General features: G+C 64.1%; 1 protein-coding gene across 2 annotated transcripts in view; it reads left to right on the forward strand.

The window, feature by feature from the left end:
• NFIC (nuclear factor I C) overlaps positions 1–26,311 on the forward strand; it is a 142,454-nt gene that overhangs the window by 28,892 nt on the left and 87,251 nt on the right. For both annotated transcript variants that reach the window (XM_044998991.1, XM_044998992.1), the window contains exon 2: positions 15,914–16,445. In XM_044998991.1, the coding sequence (XP_044854926.1) occupies positions 15,914–16,445 (532 nt within the window). The remainder of the gene's footprint in view (positions 1–15,913; positions 16,446–26,311) is intronic.

The following is a 26,311-nucleotide window of genomic DNA, read 5'->3' on the forward strand; positions in this document are numbered from 1 at the left end:
TGGGGGCGGGGTCAGGGCAGGGACTGTGTTTGCTCTGTGTCTGTACAGCGCCTAGCGCGGTGGGGCGGGGTCAGGGCAGGGACTGTGTTTGCTCTGTGTCTGTACAGCGCCTAGCGCAGTGGGGCGGGGTCAGGGCAGGGACTGTGTTTGCTCTGTGTCTGTACAGCGCCTAGCGCAGTGGGGCGGGGTCAGGGCAGGGACTGTGTTTGCTCTGTGTCTGTACAGCGCCTAGCGCGGTGGGGGCTGGGCTGCGCTGTTGCTGGTACCCATTGGCACCCGTAGCCGTGGCAGCCGTGGCCCCGTCTGCGCTGTTGCTGGTACCCATTGGCACCCGTAGCTATGGCAGCCGTGCCCACTTCCCACTACCTCTCGCGGACCCCTGCATTTTGAGACCCCTTTGCTGCAGGGGATGAAACCCCGACCCCAGGCCCTCGCAGCTGGTGCCACCAGCTAGCACCTTTCGGTTGCATTCTGCTCACCGGAGGTTTCGCTGCGCTGTCCGGAGTGGTTATGCGGCAGCACGCTGGGTGCTGATACTACATGTTCCACCCCAGAGGCAGCTGCAATTGAGTGATCCCGGCTTAGTTCTAGTTGGTGAATGATGTTCCGGTGCCCTCGGTCGCCCCCTGAACCATGCCAGGGGCGAGGTGCATTTTGTCCTGCTCGTCTGGTTGATTTCTAAGCTGGCAGAGACTCAGAATTCAGTGACACCCGCTGTGCCGGGGCCCCGTGCGCCAGCGGAGAGCACAGCCCAGAACAAGCATTTCACGGAGCCGAGCCTGGGAAGGCTGCTGGCTTCTCCGCCCTGGAGCCTCTCCCCCCAGGGGAGGGGGCCGGCTGGGCGGCGTCTGTGCCAGGCTGGCTGCCCAGCCCTGGTGGAGTCTGATGCCCTGCGCGGCCCGATCAGGTTGTGCTAGAGCCGGGCGCGGACTCTGCACCCCATGGCCCCATTGTGCCTCCTGGGGTCCTAGGGGGACGCTCAGACTCGGGGGCCCATTTGTCCCTTGGCCTCTCTGCTGAGGCTGCCAGCAGGCGGGCGGGGCGGGGGGGGGTAATTGCTCCTGTCCGTGCTGCTCTCCTGGGCAGGGCTCGGGCCTGTAGGCTGCAGGGAAGGGCCCCCCCGCTTCCAGCAGAGGCTCTGGGCGGGTGGGAGGTCGTGCTCCGTACCCAGCGTTTCTCCCCCCGAAGGCCCGTGGTCAGGGCAAAGCTCACCCGGCAGGAGGCTGCTGCATTCGGGGAGCACACGTCCAAACCCGGCCACGCTCCGGCGTGACCCGCAGCGCAGGGCTCCCTCCGCCTCCCCCCGCGGGCCCAGCTGCAGCAGCCGCGGCCGGACGCTGCTTCGTGTGGTTCCCGGGGTCGCCCCGAGCGGCCCCATTGCCGTGCAGGCCCCCGGACTCGCTGTCCTGATCGCCCCACCCCGGCACCTGCATTTAAGCTTCACTCCGCCCCTGGGGCAGGCAGGGCTGGGATCCCTGCAGCACAGGCGGGGAACTGAGGCCCAGAGACGGCCCTATAGCCGAGCAGGGACTTCAAGCCAGGACTCCCCCGTCCTAGCCCAGCACCCCCCCACCTCGCCCCCGCCCCCGCCCCCGCCCGGCTAGCTGACTCTCCTCGCAGAGGGGGAGCCGAGAGACTCTGTGACTCGCCCCCGTCCCACTGGGAGCCTTTGGCAGCGCTGGGACCTCTCTGCGGGGTCCCTGACTGGTGCCTTGATCACAAAGCCATGTGGGGCCCTTCCAGCCCCTCGGGGAGCTGGGTGCGGGTGGGTGCAGGGCCGGGTGGAGCACAGCTCCCAGCACCCCCAGGGCAGCTGTGACGGGCCGTCCCTCGGGCCCAGCCAAGGGGCAGTGACAGGCGGAGGAAGGGGCAGTGCTGTTCTGTTCTGCAGTGCATCAGCCTTCGTTTCGTATCGGCACCAGCTCCTCCTAACCCAGCGCGTTCGCCTTCCTCTTGTAGTCGCAAGGCTCCTCAGCGCTGCCGTGCGGCCTGGTGCGCACAGGCCAGGACACCTGGGTTCTTGTCCCGAGTTTGCCACCAACTTGCTGGGTGGTCTTGGCCTGGCTTGCTTGACTGCTCAGTGCCTCGGTTTCCCTGTTCATAATACAGCTCAGCTGCCTCCTAAGGTTGCTGAGAAAACCTCATTAATATTTGCTTTGAGATCGACGGACGAACAGGGCTGGACAAGTGGCAAGAATTACAAACCACCTTTTATGAATAATTAGTAAACAATGAGCAGCAATCGATTTCCTCCCCCATAATCAATTATGGTAAAATGGATTCAAATAGGTCGCAGTGGCGGAGCCTGGCAAGGTCCCGTGGATTTCAGGGGCTAAGTGCTTTGTTCCAGGGGCTGTAACATTGTTTGTGCCTGGCTTTGTAGTGGGTTTGAACCTTTCTCAGGATCGCGTGTGACCAGAAGCCCTGGGATCTGACCCAGCGCGGGAAGCAGAGATCTCCTGAGATCTCCAAGCGCTTTCTAAAGCTGGGGCGGGGAATCAGCAGCCTCTTACAGGCCGGGGAGAGAGCGAAGGGATGCGACTCGCCCCAGGTCTCACACTGAGGCGGCGTCCGAGCTGAGAATTACCGCAGGCCTCCGGGTTCCCAGCCCTGTGCTCTAACCAGCAGGCCGCACAGCCTGCCGCTGTCACCCTGCTGTATAACAGGCCTGAACTAACCTCCGGCTCTGAACTCTGGAAATCCAGAGCTGAACGTTGCTGTTCTGGAGAAAGCCCTTGGCTGCTAAGCCAGTGATTTAATACAGGCCAGATTATTGTCTGTTTCTCTTCAGTGCTGGCCCTCCTGGGACCTGACTGCTGTCTCCAGCGCCCGCCTCGCTGAGGCTGGAGCCTGGGCCAGACGGTGCCAGGAGATTCACATGGCCAAGGCCGCGAGAAAGCTCTGAGTCAGGCAGGGAATGGGGCGGCTGGCCCAGAGCACCTGTGGTTGACGGGGGCATGAGCACGGGTCAGATAATGGTCCATCTAGCCCAGTATCCTGCCTGTGGCCAGGGCCAGGGCCAGGTGCTTCGGAGGGAGTGAACAGAACAGGGCAATTACCCAGTGATCCGTCCCCTGCCCTCCAGCCCCTGGCCTGGCAGGCAGAGGTTCGGGGACAGCCAGAGTGTGGTGTTGTGCTCCTGGCCAGCTTGGCTAATAGCCGGGGATGGACCCAGCCTCCTTCGGCTGATCTAACGCTGCGGACGTTGTGCGCCAGGTTTCCAAGCGCTCTGCGCCCGGGATCAGGGCCAGTGAAGGGCTCGGATTTGAGACGAGCTTGGCAGCACCCAGCGTGCTAATCTGGCCTGAAGTTGGCATAAGGGGGTCAGACCCATAGGGGGGCCAAGGGGGCGAGACCTCAGGGCTGTCGTCTCCTAAGAGAACAGAGCTCGCAAGTGGATTCCAGCCCCGCCCCACCCTCGGGGGCCGCAGATCTAGGTGCTGCTCAGGACTGCTTCTCCCTGGGGGGGGCATCGAGACTGCGGCAGTTTCGAGGTGGTTGCCAGGCTGGCGAAGGGGCTTAGCAGCCATTAGTAAAATAAACCCTGGCTGGTCTCTGCTGGGGCCGGGCTGCCTTCAGGGAGCCGGGTCTCTCCGCGTCTCCTTCCCTCAGTCCAGAGACAAAACAGCCCAGCACCAGGGCCAACGGCTGGGGCATGAGCCAGGGCAGGGGTCCAGGGCCCACTCCGGAGGGATGCGCTCCCCAGATTTGGCATCCCCAGCTCCAGGAGTCATGGGATTTAGGTGAGAATCTCAGTGTTTCTGAACTGAAAGAAATAAATGTCTGGCCCTTGGAGTTGGGGAGAAAAGCTGGAAAATGCAACCTCCAAAGGGCTCAGAAAAGAAGCCATTGAACGGTGGATTCTCTCCATCGCTGGCTATGTTATGGTCAGGATTCAGTGCCTTGCTAACAGATCCGCTTGAGTTCAGACCAGAGTGATTTCCACCCCGTGTTATCTGGCTGCTCACAGGGAGGCTACGAATAAAGAGAACCCACTGTCGGTGATTGAACCGAACAGTTGATTTTCTAAGCCAAGCTTGGGAGGTTCTGAGCCAGGGTTTTTGAACATGTAGGGTTGGCAGCACCGTAGCTGCCCGAGCACCAGCCCCGTGCCCGCCCCATCCGCCCGGGATGGCTGAACCTCAAACCATCAAGAGAACTTTGCTTTGGGCAGCCTGGGCCAGTGGGCAGCACAGGGCAAGGCGCCAGGCGCGCCTGAGTTCTGATCCAGGCTTCGCAACTGACTCACTGTGTGTCCTTGTGTGAGTCCCTTTGCCTCGGTTTCCCCATCTGTAACTCACGGCTGATGCTTCCCTCCCTAGCAGGAATGTGGCGGCTTAAGTCTGCCTGGGCAGGGCTCTGAAATCTCTGGCTGGAAAAGGCCATAAAAGAGTTAAAAAATAAAGGCTAAATCTGCTCCCACTGAAGTCAAACAGCAGCTGTGTCTGCGGGAGCAGGATTGGGCCCCGTTTCTACAAAAGCAGCACCCTGCAAGCTGGCCTGTTTCCCCAGATCTCGTGGGCTCTATAAAACGGGGTTGGACATGGCCCAAGGACAGGATCTCCTGCCAGATTCCTGGCCGGAAATGCCACGAGAACAGCCTTTCTGTGGTATTTCAGCACGGCCGTCTCCAGGCCCAGCAGCGCAAATGAAAAACAACAGAGGAGAAGTTAACCAAACTTTTGCTGAACTTCAGGAACGGGCCGGTTTGAGTTCGAGGCACAGGGTGGCCCAGCCTATTCTCCCGTCCCCAGTTGTTTGGCGCTGTAATGAACTGGCTAGGGTGAGTGTGTGTGTGCATCGCTGCCCTCTCCTGGATGGAACCAGAGGTGCTCAGTGTGTGCCATATGCCCTATACTGGTGTCCGGTGCCCGAGACCATCCTTTAGCTCCAGCGGCATGGCTGGGGGAGCTGGGCTTTCAGAGCAGGAGGTGCTGAGTTCTCTCTCTGCTCTTCAGGAGAATCCAGCTAGCAGCTGGTCCCAGCTGTGAAGTCCTGGCTGGGAGGTGGGGGGATGGGTTACTGGAGCCAGGCATCCGTGTGTTCTCACCTGCAGCTCCTGCTGTGATTGTTCAGGTCTAAAGAGAGACAAGGCAGTAGCTGGTGGAGCAGGCTGGGCTCAGAGCCGTCCTTCTGCTGGGAGAGGAGGCAAGCTCAGCGGGGCCAGGCCGCAGCCAGCAAAGGAAGAGCTGCTCTGGGGGGCGAGTTTGGGGTTCGCTGGCTCAGAGCAGCATGGCTGGGCTGGGCTGTCTGTTACCCTCAGACCTAGAGGCCTTGACAAGATGGGGCCCTGCTGTGCTGGGAGCTGCACAGACACAGTGAGAGACAGGCCCTGCCGCAGAGAGCTCACGGTCCAGCTAGAGAGCTCAGGCAAAGGTAGGAGGGGAAACTGAGGCACGGAGGGGGGCAGGGATGTGCCCAGGCTCATCCAGCAGGTCAGTAGCAGAGCCAGGAATAGATCCAGGGCTCCGGTCTCCCCTACCAATGCCCGTCTTTCCCTCTGTTCTCTTCTGCACCACCTCCGCACAGCCCCGCAATGCACGGCCCAAGCCATGCCTGGCTGGCTGGCTCTCTTGCCCATCTGTATTCACACTGTGAGCTCGTTGGAGCAGGGACTGTCTTTCTAGTCAATCTTTGTACAGTGCCTAGCGCAGTGGGGACCTGGGCCAGGGTGGGGCTCCAGGCGCTACCGTAATACACCTAATAGATAATTTACAGTGCCTACCGCATTGTGGTCCTGGGCCAGTGTGGGGCTCCAGGCGCTACCATAATACACCTAATAGATAATGTACAGTGCCTAGCGCAGTGGGGACCTGGGCCAGGGTGGGGCTACAGGCGCTACCGTAATACACCTAATAGATAATGTACAGTGCCTAGCGCAGTGGGGACCTGGGCCAGGGTGGGTCTCCAGGCACTACCGTAATACACCTAATAGATAATGTACAGTGCCTAGCACAGTGGGGACCTGGGCCAGGGTGGGGCTCCAGGCGCTACCATAATACACCTAATAGATAATGTACAGTGCCTAGCGCAGTGGGGACCTGGGCCAGGGTGGGGCTCCAGGCGCTACCATAATACACCTAATAGATAATGTACAGTGCCTAGCGCAGTGGGGACCTGGGCCAGGCTGGGGCTCCAGGCGCTACCGTAATACACCTAATAGCTAATGTACAGTGCCTAGCGCAGTGGGGACCTGGGCCAGGGTGGGGCTCCAGGCGCTACCGTAATACACCTAATAGATAATGTACAGTGCCTAGCGCAGTGGGGACCTGGGCCAGGGTGGGGCTCCAGGCGCTACCGTAATACACCTAATAGATAATGTACAGTGCCTAGCGCAGTGGGGACCTGGGCCAGGGTGGGGCTCCAGGCGCTACCGTAATACACCTAATAGATAATGTACAGTGCCTAGCGCAGTGGGGACCTGGGCCAGGGTGGGGCTCCAGGCGCTACCGTAATACACCTAATAGATAATGTACAGTGCCTAGCACAGTGGGGACCTGGGCCAGGGTGGGGCTCCAGGCGCTACCGTAATACACCTAATAGATAATGTATAGTGTCTAGCGCAGTGGGTACCCGGGCCATGGCTGGAGCTGCTAAACACGACAGGGATACCAATAATATCTTAACTCCACGTTTTATCTCCCTAGCTACTGCACCAAACCAAGCTGTCACTGCCCCTCCCTTGCCTGAGGAGCCGGGGTTTGCTTAGGGATTTTAACCACCCCCTGGGGCGTCACACAGCCCAGCCCCGCAGGAGAAGGCCGTCCAGTGGATAGGCTCAGGCCAATCACGGCGCCTGCCCAGTTGTTTGCGCGTCCCCCTGGAACATCTGTATTTAGGGCACATGAATTGGTCCCTTGTCCGGCCTGGCCACTAAGGCAGATTAACGATATGTGACATCTTTGTGCAGTGGAGATAATCCGGGGGGGGGGGGAGTTGTCCGAGTGGCTGATCGGATTTCAGGAGCTGCCCCAGCAGATCCCGGCTTAATCCCGGCACAGAAATCAGCCTTTTGGGGCCACGGGGCTTCTTCCCTGGACCAGCCACCAGTGCAAGGGGAGGGGGGGTCAGCAGCAGCCCGTGAACAGAGAATGCAGCAGAAACTGGAGCTGGGACCCTTCTTAATAAGCAGTGAGGCACCCTGGGAGAACAAGGGCCCCAGAACTGCGGCTATGGGGGAGTTTGAAGGAAATGCCTCTAGGCAGGGGCTGTTTCTTCCAGCATTCCCACGGGTTTGTGGACGGGGCCCCGATCCTGACTGGGCCCCTGAGTGCTGGTGTATTAGATCTAGCACTCAGAGCGCTGGAGCAGGATGGAGCCATCACCTCTGTGGAGCTGACGCCCCGTTTGGGATTTTGCTGGGACTTGGCCAGATCCCCGGAAGGAGTTTGTTCATAGTGAAAAAAGAAAATCTTTGCGTGTCGGAGCAGGAGGGGCCAGACCTGGGGCTTGTATCAGATCTTCAGAGTCGAGATATATTGACAGTGTTGGGGCAGGGGGGAGCTCAGAGCTGGGCTAGCAGGAGGCTGCGAGTCGGAAGTGAGGGGCACCAGCAGAGCTGTGGGGGGAGCCCAGGGCTGGGCTGGCAGGGGGCTGCGGGTCGGGAGTGAGGGGCACCAGCACAGCTGTGGGGGAAGCCCAGGGCTGGGATAGGAGGGGGCTGCGGGTCGGGAGTGAGGGGCACCGGCAGAGCTGTGGGGGAAGCCCAGGGCTGGGATAGCAGGGGGCTGCGGGTCGGGAGTGAGGGGCACCGGCAGAACTGTGCAGGGAGCTCAGGGCTGGGCTGGCAGGGGGCTGCGGGTCGGGAGTGAGGGGCACCAGCACAGCTGTGGGGGAAGCCCAGGGCTGGGATAGGAGGGGGCTGCGGGTCGGGAGTGAGGGGCACCGGCAGAGCTGTGGGGGAAGCCCAGGGCTGGGATAGCAGGGGGCTGCGGGTCGGGAGTGAGGGGCACCGGCAGAGCTGGGGAGGGGAGCTCAGGGCTGGGCTGGCAGGGGGCTGCGGTTCGGGAGTGAGGAGCACCGGCAGAGTGGGGGGGTTCTAAGGACTGGACTAACGGGGGCTGCAGGGCAGGGTTGAGGGGCATGGAAGGAGCTTGCCCTGCCCCTGCCTGCATTGCCCAACGGTTCCTCCCCGACTGCTTTTCCGCAGGGCATCCCCTCCCCCACCCAGGCCTCGTCACAGCGACCTGCCATTGCTGAGGAAAGCGGCGGGTGCCCCCCCCCCCCTCGGAGCCCAGCTCTGCTGCTCCTTCAGCCCTCAAGGCCAGGTGAGGGGCAGCCCAGCGAGCTGGGCACGGCCTAGGCAGCTTCCCCCACCCCTCAGCTGCCCCTGCTGCCAGGCCAGAGGGGGCTGTTGTCTGCCCCTCCTCCCGGCCGCAGGCTGCCAGGCTGCCAGGCCAGGTCTGGGGCGAGGCTGGGCACCCCTGTGCTCTGGGGCCCGGGGTCAGCTGATGGGCAGCATGGTGCCTGTGTTAGGCCCTGTGCCTGGCGCTGCAGAGGGGCACGGCTGCCCAAGGGGGTTGGGAACCGGCCCGGGGGCTCTGGGGCAGGGTGGCTGGCGGTACCTGGATGCTGTCCCCAGGGGCGCGGTGTGGTGGCCTGGCTGTGAAATGAGTCCAGCTCCCTCCTGCGCTGGGGTCCCACGAAGCCCAGCTCCCTAACGGGCCCCTTCCCAGGGCCATGGAGTCGTGGGCAGGGCTGGCAGGGCTGTGCCAGTGAGCCCTGGGCACCGGGTCCAGGGTCTCGCCAGAGTGCCGGGGGGGTGTCACAGCGTTGCCGAGGGGGACACAGTTATGGAGAGAGCCTGGCAGCACGGGGGGGACGGGACACGTGGTGAGCTCAGCCCTTCTCGCCAGCGCCCCCCAATGTCCATCCCGCAGGAGCAGGGCAGGCCCATCTCCTCCAGCCTCCTGGCTCTTCACTAGACACTCAACCCCCCCCACACCACCACCGCTAGGCCAAGGGGCCTAGGAACAGTGAACCCTCCGCCAGGCTGGACGGTCAGAGGGGCGAGCTCGGCCCCCGAGCCCGGCGTAGAGAGACGCAGCTGCAAACAGAGGTGCCCTGTGTGTGAGCAGGGATGCCTCTGAGTGTGTGAGGAGAAGGGCCCGCAGTGGGTGCGTATGGAGAGGTGTCAATTGTGGGTGTGAGGAGAGGTGCAAGTGGAGGGTGTGTAAGGAGAGGTGCCCACAGCACGTGTATAAGGAAAGATGCCCATGCTGTGTGTGAGAGGAGGGGGTACCTGCACTGGGTGTGTAAGGAGGTGCCCATGGTGTGTGTGTGAGGAGAGGTGCCCATGTTGGGTGTGTAAGGAGGTGCCCATGGTGGGTGTGTAAGAAGAGGTGCCCATGGTGGGTGTGTAAGGAGGTGACCAAGCTAGATGTGTAAGAAGAGGTGCCCCTGGTGGGTGTGTAAGGAGGTGCCCATGGTGGGTGTGTAAGGAAAAGTGCCCATGGTGGGTGTGTGAGGAGAGGTGCCCATGGTGGGTGTGTGAGGAGGTGCCCATGGTGGGTGTGTGAGGAGAGGTGCCATGGTGGGTGCGTGAGGAGAGGTGCCCATGGTGTGTGTGTGAGGAGGTGCCCATGGTGGGTGTGTGAGGAGAGGTGCCCATGGTGGGTGTGTGAGGAGAGGTGGCCATGGTGGGTGGGTGAGGAGGTGCCCATGGTGGGTGCGTGAGGAGATGCCCATGGTGGGTGTGTGAGGAGAGGTGCCCATGGTGGGTGTGTGAGGAGGTGCCCATGGTGGGTGTGTGAGGAGAGGTGCCCATGCTGGGTGTGTGAGGAGGTGCCCATGCTGGGTGTGTGAGGAGAGGTGCCCATGGTGGGTGCGTAAGGAGGTGCCCATGCTGGGTGTGTGAGGAGAGGTGGCCATGGTGGGTGCGTAAGGAGGTGCCCATGCTGGGTGTGTGAGGAGGTGCCCATGCTGGGTGCGTGAGGAGGTGCCCATGCTGGGTGTGTGAGGAGGTGCCCATGCTGGGTGCGTAAGGAGGTGCCCATGCTGGGTGTGTGAGGAGGTGCCCATGGTGGGTGTGTGAGGAGAGGTGCCCATGGTGGGTGTGTGAGGAGGTGCCCATGCTGGGTGTGTGAGGAGAGGTGCCCGTGCTGGGTGTGTGAGGAGGTGCCCATGGTGGGTGTGTGAGGAGGTGCCCATGGTGGGTGCGTAAGGAGGTGCCCATGCTGGGTGTGTGAGGAGGTGCCCATGGTGGGTGCGTAAGGAGGTGCCCATGGTGGGTGCGTAAGGAGGTGCCCATGCTGGGTGCGTGAGGAGGTGCCCATGCTGGGTGTGTGAGGAGGTGCCCATGCTGGGTGTGTAAGGAGGTGCCCATGCTGGGTGTGTGAGGAGGTGCCCCTGGTGGGTGTGTGAGGAGGTGCCCATGCTGGGTGTGTGAGGAGGTGCCCGTGCTGGGTGTGTGTGGAGGTGCCCATGCTGGGTGTGTGAGGAGGTGCCCATGGTGGGTGTGTGAGGAGGTGCCCATGGTGGGTGTGTAAGGAGGTGCCCATGGTGGGTGTGTGAGGAGAGGTGCCCATGCTGGGTGTGTGAGGAGGTGCCCATGGTGGGTGTGTGAGGAGAGGTGCCCGTGCTGGGTGTGTGAGGAGGTGCCCATGCTGGGTGTGTGAGGAGAGGTGCCCATGCTGGGTGTGTGAGGAGGTGCCCATGCTGGGTGTGTGAGGAGAGGTGCCCATGCTGGGTGTGTGAGGAGGTGCCCATGCTGGGTGTGTGAGGAGGTGCCCATGGTGGGTGTGTGAGGAGAGGTGCCCGTGCTGGGTGTGTAAGGAGGTGCCCATGCTGGGTGTGTGAGGAGGTGCCCATGGTGGGTGTGTGAGGAGGTGCCCATGCTGGGTGTGTGAGGTGGTGCCCATGGTGGGTGTGTGAGGAGAGGTGCCCATGCTGGGTGTGTGAGGAGGTGCCCATGGTGGGTGTGTGAGGAGGTGCCCATGCTGGGTGTGTGAGGAGGTGCCCATGGTGGGTGTGTAAGGAGGTGCCCATGCTGGGTGTGAGAGGAGAGATGCCCATGCTGGGTGTGTGAGGAGGTGCCCATGCTGGGTGTGTGAGGAGAGGTGCCCATGGCGGGTGTGTGAGGAGAGGTGCCCTTGCTGGGTGTGAGAGGAGAGGTGCCCATGGCGGGTGTGTGAGGAGAGGTGCCCATGGTGGGTGTGAGAGGAGAGGTGCCCATGGTGGGTGTGTGAGGAGAGGTGCCCATGGCGGGTGTGTGAGGAGAGGTGCCCATGCTGGGTGTGTGAGGAGGTGCCCGTGCTGGGTGTGTGAGGAGGTGCCCATGGCGGGTGTGTGAGGAGGTGCCCGTGCTTTGAGAGGGGCCTGCAGGTACCGGTCAGAGCTCCCCTCGGCAGCTCGAGTCCCCTCCACTTCCCCTGTCCACTGGGTTCTGGCTCGTTTTCCCTCCCTGCCTCGGAGCCGCGCGTGGCTGGTGCAGGATGCGCCCGGCGCCCGCGGCGGCTAGGGGCAGAGCAGGGCCGCCCAGGGGATTCAGGGGCAGACTGGCGTGTGCTGTGTCGTCGGGAGGGGGCGTTCCCTGAGCAGCGAGCGGCCTGGTGCTGGGACACCCCGCCAGGAGCCCTGGCTGGAGGAGGGCTCGGCCAGGGCCGCCCGGGGGCACGGCGGTGCTTTGACACACCAGCCAGCCCGGGCCAAGGGCTGCTTTTGGAACTGGTGGCTGCTTTTTTCGGCTCCTGTCTTGCTTTGCCTTGACCTTCTTCCCTGATGGGAGCCGCAGCCCGGCTGCCGGGGATTAGCGGCTGCTGCCAATTGAGCCGGAGCCTGGCGGTGCCGGGGGCCAGCGGGGATCCGGGCCTCCCTCCTCTCTTGCAGCTACGCTCCCGCAGGGCGCCAGGGACGGACGGACGGGAGCAGCTGTCCAGAGTCTAGGGCCCAGCTTCCCTAGCACCCCCAGGGCTTGGCCTCGGGCCCCCGCCCTCCTGCCGCCTTCCGCTGCCCGCCCGAGGTGGATGGGCCGCAGGGCGGAGAGCTCCACTCTCCAGCCTGAGCTGGCAGCCGCTCTGGCCAGTCGCCACCTAGCTCTGCCAATGGGGCACGGTTGGGGCATCAGGTCGTTGCCACTAGGCCCCGTGGTCCTGGTAGGCCCTGAGCCACTGGCGCTTCATGGGGTGAAGGGGGGTTGAAAGTGAAACTGTGAATCTGCAGCAGGGGTGTGGGGGATGGGCTCTCTGGGACTGGGCACAGCTGGGTCAGTGCCAGGCTGGGGGGTCCCTGGCTGTGGGCACAGCTGGGTCAGTGCCAGGCTGGGGGGTCCCTGGCTGTGGGCACAGCTGGGTCAGTGCCAGGGTGGGGGGTCCCTGGTCTGGGCACAGCTGGGTCAGTGCCAGGCTGGGGGGTCCCTGGCTGTGGGCACAGCTGGGTCAGTGCCAGGGTGGGGGGTCCCTGGCTGTGGGCACAGCTGGGTCAGTGCCAGGGTGGGGGGTCCCTGGCTGTGGGCACAGCTGATCATGCCGTGGGGTCGCTTAGGGCAGGTCACTTGGCCTGGGGACCGCAGGATCTGCCCCAGCTCAGACAGGATCTGCCCCAGCACCGGGCTGTCCACGTGCAGCCCTGGACTATCCCCCTGGCGTCCCAGATTCCCCGTCTCCCCACCCCCAGCTCTGTGCAGAGCGGGATGCAGCCCGGGCTGGCGCTGCTGACGGGACCCTCGTCCTGCCCCTGGGCCTGTGCTGCCCGTGCCGAGCAGAGCGCCGGCTCCCGCCCTGCACCCAGCACAACCCTGGGAGGGGAGGGGACGAATGGCTCCGTGTCCATCGTCTCGGCGGCTCTGGAACCGAGGCACTTGGCTTGCAGCTAAAAAGACGCTTTTTTGGTCTTGCTGCCTTGGCTCCCGGTTCGATTTTTATTTGTTTTTTTTTCATTGCCCACCCCAGGCACAGTCAGCCTGGGATCTGAGAGCCCAGCTGGGCTTCCCCCTTCACCAGTCATCGCTGGTCAGAAGGGCCTGCAGGTCCCTTCCTGCCCTGGGTGACTCCCAGTAGCCTTCCAATTCTGTGCTTGGAATGACTGGGGCTGGAACCAGGGGCGCTGGGGGGCTGCTGCCCCCCCCCCCCGAATCAGAGACTATCAGGGTTGGAAGGGACCTCGGGAGGTATCTAGTCCAACCCCCTGCTCAAAGCAGGACCAACCCCAACTAAATCACCACAGCCAGGGCTTTGTCAAGCCAGGCCTTAAAAACCTCTAAGGAAGGAGATTCCACCACCTCCCTAGGGAACCCATTCCAGTGCTTCACCACCCTCCTAGTGAAATAGTGTTTCCTGATATCCAACCTAGACCTCCCCCACTGCAACTTGAGACCATTGCTCCTTGTTCTGTCATCTGCCACCACTGAGAACAGTCTAGATCCATCCTCTTTGGAACCCCCCTTCAGGTAGTTGAAAGCAGCTATCAAATCCCCCCTCACTCTTCTCTTCTGCAGAATAAATAACCCCAGTTCCCTCAGCCTCTCCTCATAAGTCATGTGCTCCAGCCCCCTGATCATTTTTGTTGCCCTCCGCTGGACTCTCTCCAATTTGTCCACATCCCTTCTGTAGTGTGGGGCCCAAAACTGGATGCAACACTCAGGTGTGGCCTCACCAGTGCCGAATAGAGGAGGGAAATCACTTCCCTCGATCTGCTGGCAGGTAGTTATAACAAACATTGAATACCTGGTTTCTAGCCAGCACCCCTGCTTGGGACACCCGGATGACGCCCCAGGAGGAGCGGACTCCGGCCCTTTCTCCCTTTGCTGGGGTAGCTGGGTGGGAATCCAAAGCCGGGAAAGCTGCGTTAGTCACCCAGCCCAGGACACCCCCGGGAGGCGGAGGGTGACGGGAGGAAAGGGCTGGTTTTTTCAAACACTCATTTTTCAGAGCAGAACCACAGTCCAAAGAAAAATAATTTTTCCCCGGCTTTCCAAATTCTTGGGCAAAACTGCTGCTTCTCACAGTTCTTGTGTTTTCTTAAAAGCCGCGGGGCCGGATCCTGGCCTTCTCTTACGCCGCCGTAACTCTGCCGCTCGCCGTCGAGCCGCCCCCGCTTTACGCCGGGCCGGCGAGGGAAGGATCTCGCCCCCGAGTGAGCGAGGAGGAGCAGCTCCAGTTGTGGTTAGCAGCCTCCTGCCATGCGATCGCAAGGAAAACATTTCCGAAGTGCTGCCAGCGCAGAGCGGGCTTGGCGCGCGGGGCTTTTCCTGATGCAATCCCAATTAGCCTTAATCGGAGCCAGATTCAAAGCAGCGAGCGCGCCCAAAATGTCCGGGAGGTCTGGCACGAAGAACCCGCTGCCTCTTGGGTTTCATCTCAGTCCTAAATCGGGATTGGGGGGGGGGATTTTTCCTTCCTTCGCACACACGCAAAGGCGGCTGGGAACCTGGCTTGGGTGGTTTTTAATGGCAGGTGGTCCTGCTACACGGCTCCTTTTCCCAGAGTCCTAGCACCTAGTAAGCACCTCCCGGCACTTCCCCCCGAGCCACGGAATGGGGAAATCGGGGCTGGAGGGGACGTGCTTTTCTTGGTTTCGTTCTTGGACGGACTCTCTGGGAAACACTAGCCAAGTGGAAAAAGACCATCAGAGCGTGACTCACTCGCTGGAGCGGGGGCTGGGCCAGAAGTGGGGTGAATCTGGGGCGTTCCCTGGATGGGCCTGCTGCTCACACGGCCGCTGGTCTGGGAAAGGGGGCGCTGGGCCTGGAGCCCTGTGCAGGGGCTGGCACATGTTCCCTGGCAGGGCGGCACATGGGCTCATGCTCATGCCCAGGCACTGCAGGTGGGCACAGAGACCCAGCCTGGGTGCCTCCGATCGCAGAATCTGATTCAGCTTGGGCTCAAGAATCCAGTCTGGCCCCTCCTCGCCTGGCGCCGGGCTGGCATACACCTGGCACGGCCGTGGGGCGCTGGGCCGTCGGGGCGAGAGGGGAGGGGAGGGGGCTCGTTACTGTGGCTACAGCACATTAGGCAGCACCTCCCCCCTCTATTAGCTCCATTACACCTGGAACTGGAGCCTCTAGTCGCCGGCCGCTGGTGATCCAACCCCAGCCCCGCTCGCCACGGCGCCTGGCAACGCAGGTTCCTGCTGTGCTGGCCGTGGTGTGTGTGGGGGGGGGATCCAGACTCTCCTCACCCCCAGCCCCCCAGGCCTAAGTCTGGTGTAAGCTGGGGGGTGACTCCAAAGCAGACAGAGGGACCCCCAGCCCCATGGCGGGAGCAGGCCCAAAGGGGGCCGGAGGAGCTCCAGGCTGGGCAGCAAAGGGTCTGGGCTCATAGCAGGCGACCCCACCGCCCCGGGGAACACGCCCCGACCCCTGGCAGTGCCCTCGCTGCCAGGCCGGGCCCGGCCGGGGTCGCCCATTTGTGTCCATTAAACAGGGAGGATGATGAACGTCTAATAATTCACTTTATCAAACGGCTGCAGCAAAATTCCCCGGGGTGGGATCCCCAAGGCGCCAGTTCGACACCTCCCCCCCCCGCCCCGAGACTAGCCTGGCCCTGCTAGGACGCACACACACTGGGACGAGAGCTCAGGAGTCCAGAGCCCCCGACTCTCCTCCCAAAGCTGGAAACAGAACCCAGGAGTCCTGGCTCCCAGCCTGCCCTGCTCTAAGCACTAGACACCACTCCCCTTGTATCCAGCAGCCCTAAGTCCCAGGTCCCCAGTGGTTAGAGTAGTAGGAAGCCAGACTAGGACTCCTGGGTTCTATTCCCAGTTCTGTCAGAGAACCCAGGAGTCCTGTCTCTTGGTCCCCAAGCTCTAACCGCTAGATTCCCCGTCCTTTTCCATAGCTGGGAAGAGAACCCAGGAGTCCTGATGCCCAGCTCCTCCCCCCACTACTAGGCTATGTTCCCATGGGCCCTACAGAATCCCCCTGTGCACGGTGCCCCCCATGGTCCTGATGGCCCGATGTGTCCGCTTGCTCCTGCAGGATGAGTTCCACCCGTTCATCGAGGCCCTGCTCCCCCACGTCCGGGCCTTCGCCTACACCTGGTTCAACCTGCAGGCCCGCAAGCGCAAGTACTTCAAGAAGCACGAGAAGAGGATGACGAAGGACGAGGAGAGGGCGGTGAAGGACGAGCTGCTGAACGAGAAGCCCGAGGTGAAGCAGAAGTGGGCGTCCCGGCTGCTGGCCAAGCTCCGCAAGGACATCCGGCCCGAGTTCCGGGAGGACTTTGTGCTCTCCATCACGGGCAAGAAGCCCTCGTGCTGCGTCCTCTCCAACCCCGACCAGAAGGGCAAGATGCGGCGCATCGACTGCCTGCGCCAGGCCGACAAGGTGTGGCGCTTGGACCTGGTCATGGTGATCCTCTTCAAGGGCATCCCGCTGGAGAGCACGGACGGGGAGCGGCTGGTCAAGGCCGCCCAGTGCACCAACCCCATCCTGTGCGTCCAGCCCCACCACATCAGCGTCTCCGTCAAGGAGCTCGACCTCTACCTGGCCTACTTCGTCCGCGAGAGAGGTAGGTGCCGCCCGCGGCTCCCCCAGGGCCGGGTTTGCACTGCGGGAGGGCACGGGGCTGTGCCCAGGGGCCGTCCCCAGGCCCGGTTCTTCCCTGTTTGAGGGACTTTGACCCACAAAGATGAACCTGGGAACCAACTTGCCCCAAGTTCTCTGCCTCAGCGACCGGTGCCCCAGCCACCCAACTCCCTGCCAGCTGCCAGGGACCTCAGCCCCTCCCCACAACCACCAAATGCCCCCACCCCTGCTCCTTTTCCTGGGCTCTCCCAAAAGGTAAACCTGTGTAAATGCCAGCCTGAGGGTGCCAGCTCCTGCCCGTCGGGGCTGGATCCTGGCTGGCGGGTGGTTTTGTCCTGGGTGAGCTGCCAGAGGTGGCTGCATGTCAGTGGTGGGGCGGGGGCAGGGCGGTTGTGTGCAGTCGGAATGCGGCATGTGCCTCCCTGCGGGATCTAGGCCCCCACCCACCGTCGCGCCATCTCCGGGTGCTCCTCAGCCAACCTCTGCGGGGTTTGTCCTCCCAAGGGGCCATGTGGCTGCAGGGTGCATTGAAGGGTGGAGTGGGCGGCCTGGCAGCGCAGGGGCAGCCTCCACCCAGTGCGTCTCGGGGGGGGCGTGCTGCCTGGGTGCCCGGGGGCAGGGATCCCGGCCTTGGCAGGGCTGCATTCGGCTGCAATGAGCAGCGCGGGGGCAGCCGGAGGGACTGGGCCCGTGGCCATGGCTGGCAATGTGGGCCAGCAGGTGAAATGCCAGGGGAAAGTCAGCCCAGCACCGCCCGGGCAGTGAGAGCGGAGACAGAGCTGGGGGTGAGGAGACCGTGCTGTCACGGGCAAGGCCGGCTCCGTGCACAGAGGCACTGCTCAGAGCTGGGAGGTGATGCCCCCACGGGAAGCCCTGCAGGAATATCGGCCTCCGTTCTGCCCCAGGGAGCTCCGAGGTGGGGGGCTCCACGTCCCAGTTCATGCCACGGTTTCAGGGCTGGCTGCTGATTCAGGGCCCCTGGGTTTCCAGCTCCCCTGATTTGCAGAGGCGCCGAGTGCTGGGAAAATACCGGCCTAAAACCATAGGCTGCAATAATCCCCATTGACTCCACTGTGGCCAGGATCCCCCAGAGCTCAGCCAGGGCCCGTGGTGATAAATCCCCCGGAGTGAGTCTGGGGTAGAGGCGGCTCTGGACAGGGAGCGACGGGCGGGGCCGGTTCCGGCTGTGGGAGCTCTGCTGTGGCTGCAGAACCAGCTCCCGAGGGAGGGGCTGGGGTGCAGCGCCCGCCTGCGTTCCCTGACGGGGCTGCCTGGGCTTCTCCGGCTTTAGCACCTAGGATCCAAGGCTGGGTTCTCCCTGGTCCCTGGCCACGCAGCAGGGGCCTGTGGCTGTGCTGGGGTGGGGGGGATGCTGTTGGTATTTCTGACGGTAGCACCCCCAGGCTCACTAGGACTAAGCCCCGGGTCCTCCCGGGTATTTGGGCACCTCACTTCCATTGATTCCAATGGAAAGACCTTTGAGGAGCTGGACCTCCGGGATGGCTCTTCCCTGAAAAGCTCCCAGTCTAAATAGACAAAACACGGGAGGGGAAACTGAGGCACGGCCCAGGGAGGTGACTTGCCCGAGGTGTCACGGCAGGTGCGTGTCAGAGCTGGGTGTCCTAGGCTAGAGCCTTAGCCACTTGTGTGTCAGCGAAGGTTTAGCTGGCGTGTGAAGCAGGAGTTCAGGTCTGTTGCTGTCCCTCGCTGGTACCCGGCTCTCTGACAGACCCGGTCCGGCGCAGGACATTTGGGGCCTTGGTCTCGCTGGCTGGCTCTCTGTGATTCCCCCTCCGAATTGTGCCCATTGGTTGTGCGTTCTCCCTTCACCTCTGGGGTCCCACTAGAGCCCTCTCCCCGCCCTCCGCACACGCTCGGGATCCCAGAGCCCGGAGCGTGACCCGCCCTGGCCGGCGCGGACGGGGACTGAGCTAGGGACTGGATCGGCGGAAGGGAAGTAGCGTTTGCCCTCCGGCTGCTGCGCGGCTGGGATCTGGGGAGGTTTGCTGCAGTCAAGGCCACCGCTTGATTCCAAGACTTTAATCCACACGCGCTGCAGGAGATTTAGCCCCAGCCCTGGGAGCATCTGACCCGTGTCTGGGATCCCACTCAGAGCCCAGCACAAGCCCGGACAGATGGGAGGGGGGTCTGGGTTGCACTGGGGGTGGGAGCGTGGGACCAGAGCCCGGGAAATGGGGCTGACACTGCAGTGGGAATGTGGGTGCAGCAAAAGTCAGGACTCAGGACCTGGCTGCACCCGGAGAAGTTCAGTGCCTCGGCCTGGGATTGCTCCGTGCAGTGGACTGGTAGATACTGGTTTCCGCCTGAGGCAGAGACCCTGGCCCTTCCGTTCCCAGGCCAGGCTGCTTTCACTCCAGGCGGATGCCACAGGCTCGGGACTAGAGGGGCCAGGCCATGCCCCAGGGAGCTCATTGGAACAAGCCAGGCAGGAGAGGACTTTCCTGCAGGGATCTGTGCTGGGCTCCGGCAGGCCTCGCCCCGAATCGCCCCTCCCCAGCCAACCGCAGACGGGAGAGCAGAGCTCCTGCCCCCAGCCCCCACCCCCAGCCTCCTGCCCAGGCCCAAGGGCAGACGGACCCGAGTGGGCATTTCAGCGGCTGCCGTTCCATCAAAGGGGACCTGACAAGGCCATAAATGAGGCGAGGAGCAGCCCGTGCGCTGGGGAAATCGGAGCAGACGTTTGAGTTGTTAGGTGCTGTCCCCTGCCCCGCCAGGCTGGTGCTCCTGCAGCCGGCCGGGGATGGCAGGTCGTGGGGCTGGCGAGGGGTCGGGGCGCCGTCCGGGGAGCAGGGCAAACCCTGTTGCTGCTCCGCATCGCGTGCCTGAATCCTGGGGGGCTGCCAGGCTCTGGGGCCAGGTGTCTGTGCCGACTGGATTCTGCTTTTCTCCTGGGTGGGACCCCCACTGGGCTGAGATTAATCTCCGGTGGATTCGCTATGGAGGCTGCTGGACACAGACAGCCCCTGTGGTTCTCTCTGGCTCCCCACCGGGTCTCTCCCGGAGGGGGTCAGCCGCCTGCTCTGCAGCAGCCCAGAGCGGGGTGTGAAGTCAGTCTGCGTGGTCACATTCACACGCTGGGCCCGGCTGGGGCAGCCAGTCGACTCTCACACCCAGCCTCTGGAGGGCGCCGCCAGGCAACGCGGTGACTGGTGTCGAGCATGGCTGCTTCTCTCTGCCGGGGCTGGGGCTGGATGGGGCATGCCGGGGGTGCTGTTCTCCGGAGGCGGGGTGTGGAGGGGTGCTTGGGGAATGCAGAGAGAGCAGCTGGGAGGGATGGGACTGCGCCACCCCAATACAACAAAGGTGGGGTGCAAATCTCCCTCCCTCCCATGCGTCTCTGCCTCCCCAGCACAAAGCCTGCTGCACTGGGGGGAGCACCCCGGGGAGCTCCAAAGAGCCCCTCTCCGGAGCAGAAAGAGGAAACCTCTGACTTCACCCTCCTCCCTAGAGACGCAGCAGGGCAGGCCAGGGAAGGCTCAGCTCTGAAGTGTGCCCTGGGGCAGGGGTATTGGGGAGGCCCCTGGGGCCGGGCACAAGCCAGCCCAGGCCTGGGGAGAGATGGGCACCAGCATTCTGCTCAGCGCCGCCTCCCTCCGCGGCTCCTGCAGCACCGAGGAGCTGGGAGCGTGAGGGCAGCGGCTGGGGAAGGAGCCAGGTCAGAATGTGTAATAAAGTGTGTGTGGAGGGGGGGGGTCCCTGTGTTTGCAGGGACCCTGAGGTGCTGGGGGGGACCTTGGCTCGGATCTGCCCTCCATGACCCTGGGGTCAATCCGGAGTCACCCCAGGCAGGGTGGAGCCGGGCCTGCCAGCGCCCAGCCTCCCGCACACCGAGCTGCCCCAGCCGCGTGGCCTGGCCAGGGCGGTGCCCGCGGGGCAGGACCCGAGCAGCCCGCGGGGCGGCTCTGCTCTCCCATGGGTGCTGCGGTAGCACCCAGGGGCCCAGGCAGGGTGGAGCCGGGCCTGCCAGCGCCCAGCCTCCCGCACACCGAGCTGCCCCAGCCGCGTGGCCTGGCCAGGGCGGTGCCCGCGGGGCAGGACTGCTGCGGTAGCACCCAGGGGCCCAGGCAGGGTGGAGCCGGGCCTGCCAGCGCCCAGCCTCCCGCACACCGAGCTGCCCCAGCCGCGTGGCCTGGCCAGGGCGGTGCCCGCGGGGCAGGACCCGAGCAGCCCGCGGGGCAGCTCTGCTCTCCCATGGGTGCTGCGGTAGCACCCAGGGGCCCAGGCAGGGCGGGGGACCCCCTCTGGGGAGACCCTGCCCCCCCCAGGAGACGGGGGGGCTGCTCCGAGCTGGGGGGGGCACCGCCCCCGCTGCCTCCGACCTTGACCCCAGACGTCTGGGTCCCCAGGCAGCCGGAGTCACGTGACCCGCCCGGCTGGCGGCGCTCAGCTGATAAGGCTCCGGAGCTGTCACTGGCCCCGGCCGCCTCTTAAGGTGGCGCCGCGTCCCCACTTAAGGCGGAACGGAGCCGGCCCGTGTGTGATCGGCGGGGGGCGCCGGAGGGGGGGCGGGGCTGAGGTGTTCTGCGATCAAAGAGAAACAACGAAGGGTTTGATGGTTGTGATGGAAACCCCTGGATCTCACTGACGCCACCGGGTGTGAATCCAGAGTCACTCTGCTGCCTTACATGGAGTCACTCCAGATTTACACCACTGCTGTGGAGATCTGAAATTGGGCTTTCTGGCCCTGATCCTGCAGGGGGAAATGAACCGGCCTAGCCCCTATGGAGCATCTCCATGTGGCCATTATTATCCGGGAATAGTTATTGCTGTAAATTCACACCCTACCGTCATCCGGATTAGCTTTCAGGTGTCGACAAGCTGTTATGCTAGACCAGTGGGAGGGGCAGTTGAGACAGGAAGTGACTTGCCAGTGGACACACAGCAGGTCGGTGACAGAGTCAGGAATAGAACCCAGGGGTCTTGGGGCCCAGCGTAGCCCCTGGACTCCTCACCCGTGTTAGGGCGACCAGACAGCAAGTGTGAAAAATCGGGACACGGGGGGAATAGGAGCCTAGATAAGAAAAAGACCCAAAAATTGGTACTGTCTCTATAAAATCAGGACATCTGGTCACCCTACCTTGTGTAAAGTTGTGTGTGTGCGTCTGTGCGTGCCGGATCGGGGCCGATCCCCCCTTGTCTCCCTGGGGAGCCAGGTTCCTCTGGCCTCACTGAGCCAGCAGCGCCGGTATCAGGAGAAAGGGGCTCCTGGGTGCTGGGTATGGAAATGATTTATCAGCTCGTTAGATCTGTCAAGGGCAGGGATATAACCCCTGCCAGGGAGCCGGTCTGAGCAAACTGGGACAGCAGCTGATCTCTGGGCCCTTGTCAGGCGCGGTTCCCCCTGGACCTCAGAGCACTGCGTCACCAGGAGCCCCAGGACCGGTCAGAGGTGGGGGCGTGTCATTGCCCCCCCTCCACGAGACAGGTGGGGAAAGTGAGGCATGGACCTGTTAAGAGCCTCAGCCAAGGCCCCCCAGTGAGGCAAGTGATGGAGCCAGCAGGAGAACCCAGGAGTCCTGACTCCTAGTCCCAGAGTGCACTTCCCCAACCAGAGAACCCAGGAGTCCTGACTCCTAGTCCCATGCTGGAATCGCGAGAGTGCACTTCCCCAACCAGAGAACCCAGGAGTCCGGACGCTCCGTCCACTGGAACTCAGGGATCCTGACTCCAGGGTGGGATTGCCTGGTGCGGGGGCTGGGCTCCAGCGGCTAACCAGCTGCACAGCCGAACCCGCCGGGCTCAGGGGGGGCTCTGCTGTCCCGGCTGCCCCTCGGTTCTGTTCACGTGTAAGGCCCAGCAGTGATTCGGGGGGGAGGGGGGGCTAAGGCTGAGACCAGCGTTCTCTTTACGGCTCCACAAAGTCCTCCTGGGGGCGCTGGCTGGGGTCAGTGAGGCGGATTTGGGGCCATTTGACCAGGGGCTTCCTAAGATACAGCCCCCCGGAAATCTGTGTTCCTGGGCAGCGGCCCCTTCTTCCAGGGCAGCCCCTGCAGAGAGAGAGAGACCCCGTTCTGGGGGGGCCCGGGGTTCTCCCCTCCCCAAGCCCAGAGCAGGATTGTCCCCCTGTGTCTTCCCAGGGCTCCAGCATGGGGAACAGAACTGACCCTCGGAGCCTGAGGGCAGGCTGGTGACGTGCTGCTGCTGGGCCTTTCACTGCTGTATCGGACTGTTCCACCAGGCCGGTGTCCCACCTTGTGCCACTCTCCCAGCTCACCTAGACTCCTGCTCCCCGGGCCACTGCTCTGTCCAGGCCAGGCTGCCACCTCCACACCTGGAGCCACATCCTGAGCCCAGCTCCTGCCTGCCAGCAGCAGCCCCCGCCTCAGGGCAGCTGGGCCTTCTCCTCTGGAGATCTTAAAGCACTTTACAAACGGGTCATAGTCTTTGTCCCCATTGTACAGATGGGGAAATCAAGGCACAGGGAGGAGAAGTGACTTTCCCCAGGTCACCCAGCAGGCCACGCCAGGGATAGAACCCCTGTCTCCTGAGCCCCAGTCCAGGGCTCTAGCCACTAGGCCGTGCTGCCTCAGTAAAAGAGGGCTCCAAACCATCACAACCTGTGATGCAGCTGGTCTGTACTTTGCAGGGGGTGAGGGGCGAGAGGCTTCTAGCCGATGCTGTGAACCCTGAGCTATGGGCACAGCTGTGGGAGAAGCCATGGGAGGGAGCATCAGCCGGCCCAGGGGCGTATTATCTCCGACTGCATCTCTGGAACTCACTGCATTTCCTGTAACGCAACACGCCTGGATGAGGCTCCTGCAGTGATGAGTTCCACAGCTCAGCCCAGCCAGGGCGGGCTCTGAACTCCTCCCCCTGCCCATTCGCCTGGTGTCCCCGGATCTGTGCGGGGGGACGGCCCAGCCGTCATGCCCCCCTTGCCTGCCCGCCCCCCCGCCTGCTGGCACTGCCAGCTCTCAGCTGCTTCGGTTCCGTGGAGTCGGCCCCTCCCTCTGCCCCATAGCCAGCCCCTCACACGGCCCCGCCCTCTGCCCCATAGCCAGCCCCTCACACGGCCCCTCTCCTCTGCCCCATAGCCAGCCCCTCACACGGCCCCTCCCTCTGCCCCATAGCCAGCCCCTCACACGGCCCCGCCCTCTGCCCCATAGCCAGCCCCTCACACGGCCCTGCCCTCTGCCCATAGCCAGCCCCTCACACGGCCCCTCCCCTCTGCCCCATAGCCAGCTCCGCACACGGCCCCTCCCCTCTGTCCCATAGCCAGCCCCTCACACGGCCCCTCCCCTCTGCCCCATAGGCAGCCCCTCACACGGCCCCTCCCTCTGCCCCATAGCCAGCCCCTCACACTGCCCCTCGCCTTTTCCCCATAGCCAGCCCCTCACACGGCCCCTCCCTCTGCCCCATAGCCAGCCCCTCACACGGCCCCTCCCCTGTGCCCCATAGCCAGCCCCTCACACGGCCCCTCCCTCTGCCCCATAGCCAGCCCCTCACACGGCCCCGCCCTCTGCCCCATAGCCAGCCCCTCACACGGCCCTGCCCTCTGCCCCATAGCCAGCCCCTCACACGGCCCCTACCCTTTGCCCCATAGCCAGCCCCTCACACGGCCCCTCCCTCTGCCCCATAGCCAGCCCCTCACACGGCCCCTCCCCTCTGCCCCATAGCCAGCCCCTCACACGGCCCCTCCCTCTGCCCCATAGCCAGCCCCTCACACGGCCCCTCCCTCTGCCCCATAGCCAGCCCCTCACACGCCCCCTCCCCTCTGCCCCATAGCCAGCCCCTCACACGGCCCCTCCCCTCTGCCCCATAGCCAGCCCCTCACACGGCCCCACCCTCCGCCCCATAGCCAGCCCCTCCCTCGGCCCCGCCCTCCGCCCCATAGCCAGCCCCTCACTAGGCCCCGACCTCCGGCCCATAGCCAGCCCCTGCCACGGCCCCTCCCCTCCGCCCCATAGCCAGCCCCTCACACGGCCCCTCCCTCTGCCCCATAGCCAGCCCCTCACACGGCCTCTCCCTCTGCCCCATAGCCAGCCCCTCACACGGCCCCTCCCCTCTGCCCCATAGCCAGCCCCTCACACGGCCCCTCCCCTCTGCCCCATAGCCAGCCCCTCACACGGCCCCTCCCTCTGCCCCATAGCCAGCCCCTCACACGGCCCCGTCCCTCTGCCCCATAGCCAGCCCCTCACACGGCCCCTCCCTCTGCCCCATAGCCAGCCCCTCACACGGCCCCTTCCCTCTGCCCCATAGCCAGCCCCTCACACGGCCCCTCCCCTCTGTCCCATAGCCAGCCCCTCACACGGCCCCTCCCCTCTGCCCCATAGCCAGCCCCTCACACGGCCCCTTCCCTCCGCCCCATAGCCAGCCCCTCACACGGCCCCTCCCCTCTGCCCCATAGCCAGCCCCTCACACGGCCCCTCCCCTCTGCCCCATAGCCAGCCCCGCACACGGCCCCTCCCCTCTGCCCCATAGCCAGCCCCTCACACGCCCCCCCCAGCGCTCCCAGCGTGGCAGAGACGGACTCACCCCCCCGGGCTCTCGCTCAGGCCTGGCCCCCAGCCTGTCTCTGTCTCACTCGCGCCCCTTTTGCTCCCACCCACCCCCCAGGCCAGATGACCCAGGCTGATCCCATCACTGCCCCCAGGCAGCCCCCCCCCCGAAATGTGCCCCCCCCAGAGAGCGACCGATGGGGAGAATGGGAGTCCAGCCCCCCCCCCGGCCTCCCTCTCCTTGGGGGAGAATTGGGCCCCTGGCTGAGCCGTGCGGGCGCTGGACATTTCGCCCCCACCCCAGCTCCTGCGGTAACGAAAGGGTTAAAGCTGGGTGAGGGCTCGTTAACCTGGCGCCTCCCTGGTCCCCGTTATCAGCCGGGAGCAGCCTGCGTCCCCCCACCCCCACCCCGCTGCACCGATAACGGACTGAGCCCAGCGCTGGGCCTTCCACCCACCCCAGGATTCTTTGCCCCCCGCAGCATCCCAGTCCCATCTCTCCCCACACAGCTCCTCTGGCCCCTCCCGCCAGGGACCCCCGTGTGTCCCGAGCCCCCAGCCTGGCCTCATCCCCTCCCTGCCACGGCCGTAGCGCTGCCCTTCGAGGGGCTGGGAGCAGTGACCCGTCCTTGAGGAAGCCCCCTGCGGGCAGGATTGTCCCCATTTTACAGATGGGGAAACCGAGGCACGGATAGACTCAACCCAGGCCCCATCTCCAGGCGCCCCTGGGGCCTCAGGAAAGTTTGGATCCAGGCTTCACCACGTTAATGAGGCGACTTGTCTGAGGTTACAGAGAGTCGATGGCAGAGCCATAGAGGGACTTTTTGGTCCGGTGCCCCATGGCTCCCTGCCCTGGCCACTAGCCCCCACTGCCCTCCCAGAGCCGGGGAGAGAACCCAGGCGTCCGGGCTCCCTGCTCTAAGCCGTCCTGCCCCTGCCCCTGCAGGCGGAGCTGGGAACAGAGGCTGAGGTGCCACCTCCCCCCTTTGCTTTACAACCGCCGAGGAGGGGGGTGGGTGGGTCCATTTCTTACCCTCTGTTACTGGGGGGGGGCACGTTCCGCCAGGCGAAGACAGGCCCTTATTGTGTGGGGCAGCCCCCCAGCGGCGCCCAGCCCTAGCACTGCTCCCCGCCCGCACACACGGGCAGCTGTTTGCTCAAGGCCAAGGAGAGAGGCGAGAGCCTTGGCCAGAGCTTCAAAGGCCTGGCTGGGCCGCGGGGGGGGAGCAGGCCCCTGGGCCCCCGGCTCGCCCAGCGAGGTGTTGGCGAGTGGGGAGCCCCCAGTGAGTCCAAAACGCCCCCAGACCCCGCCCCCAGCGTGGGACCTGCCCTGGCCCGGATAACGTACCGCGGGCAGGGCTCCCTGCCCCTGGACAGCTGCAGTCACCCC

The sequence above is a fragment of the Mauremys mutica genome, chromosome 24 (assembly GCF_020497125.1).
Source record: "Mauremys mutica isolate MM-2020 ecotype Southern chromosome 24, ASM2049712v1, whole genome shotgun sequence".
Classification (NCBI taxonomy): Eukaryota; Metazoa; Chordata; order Testudines; family Geoemydidae; genus Mauremys; species Mauremys mutica.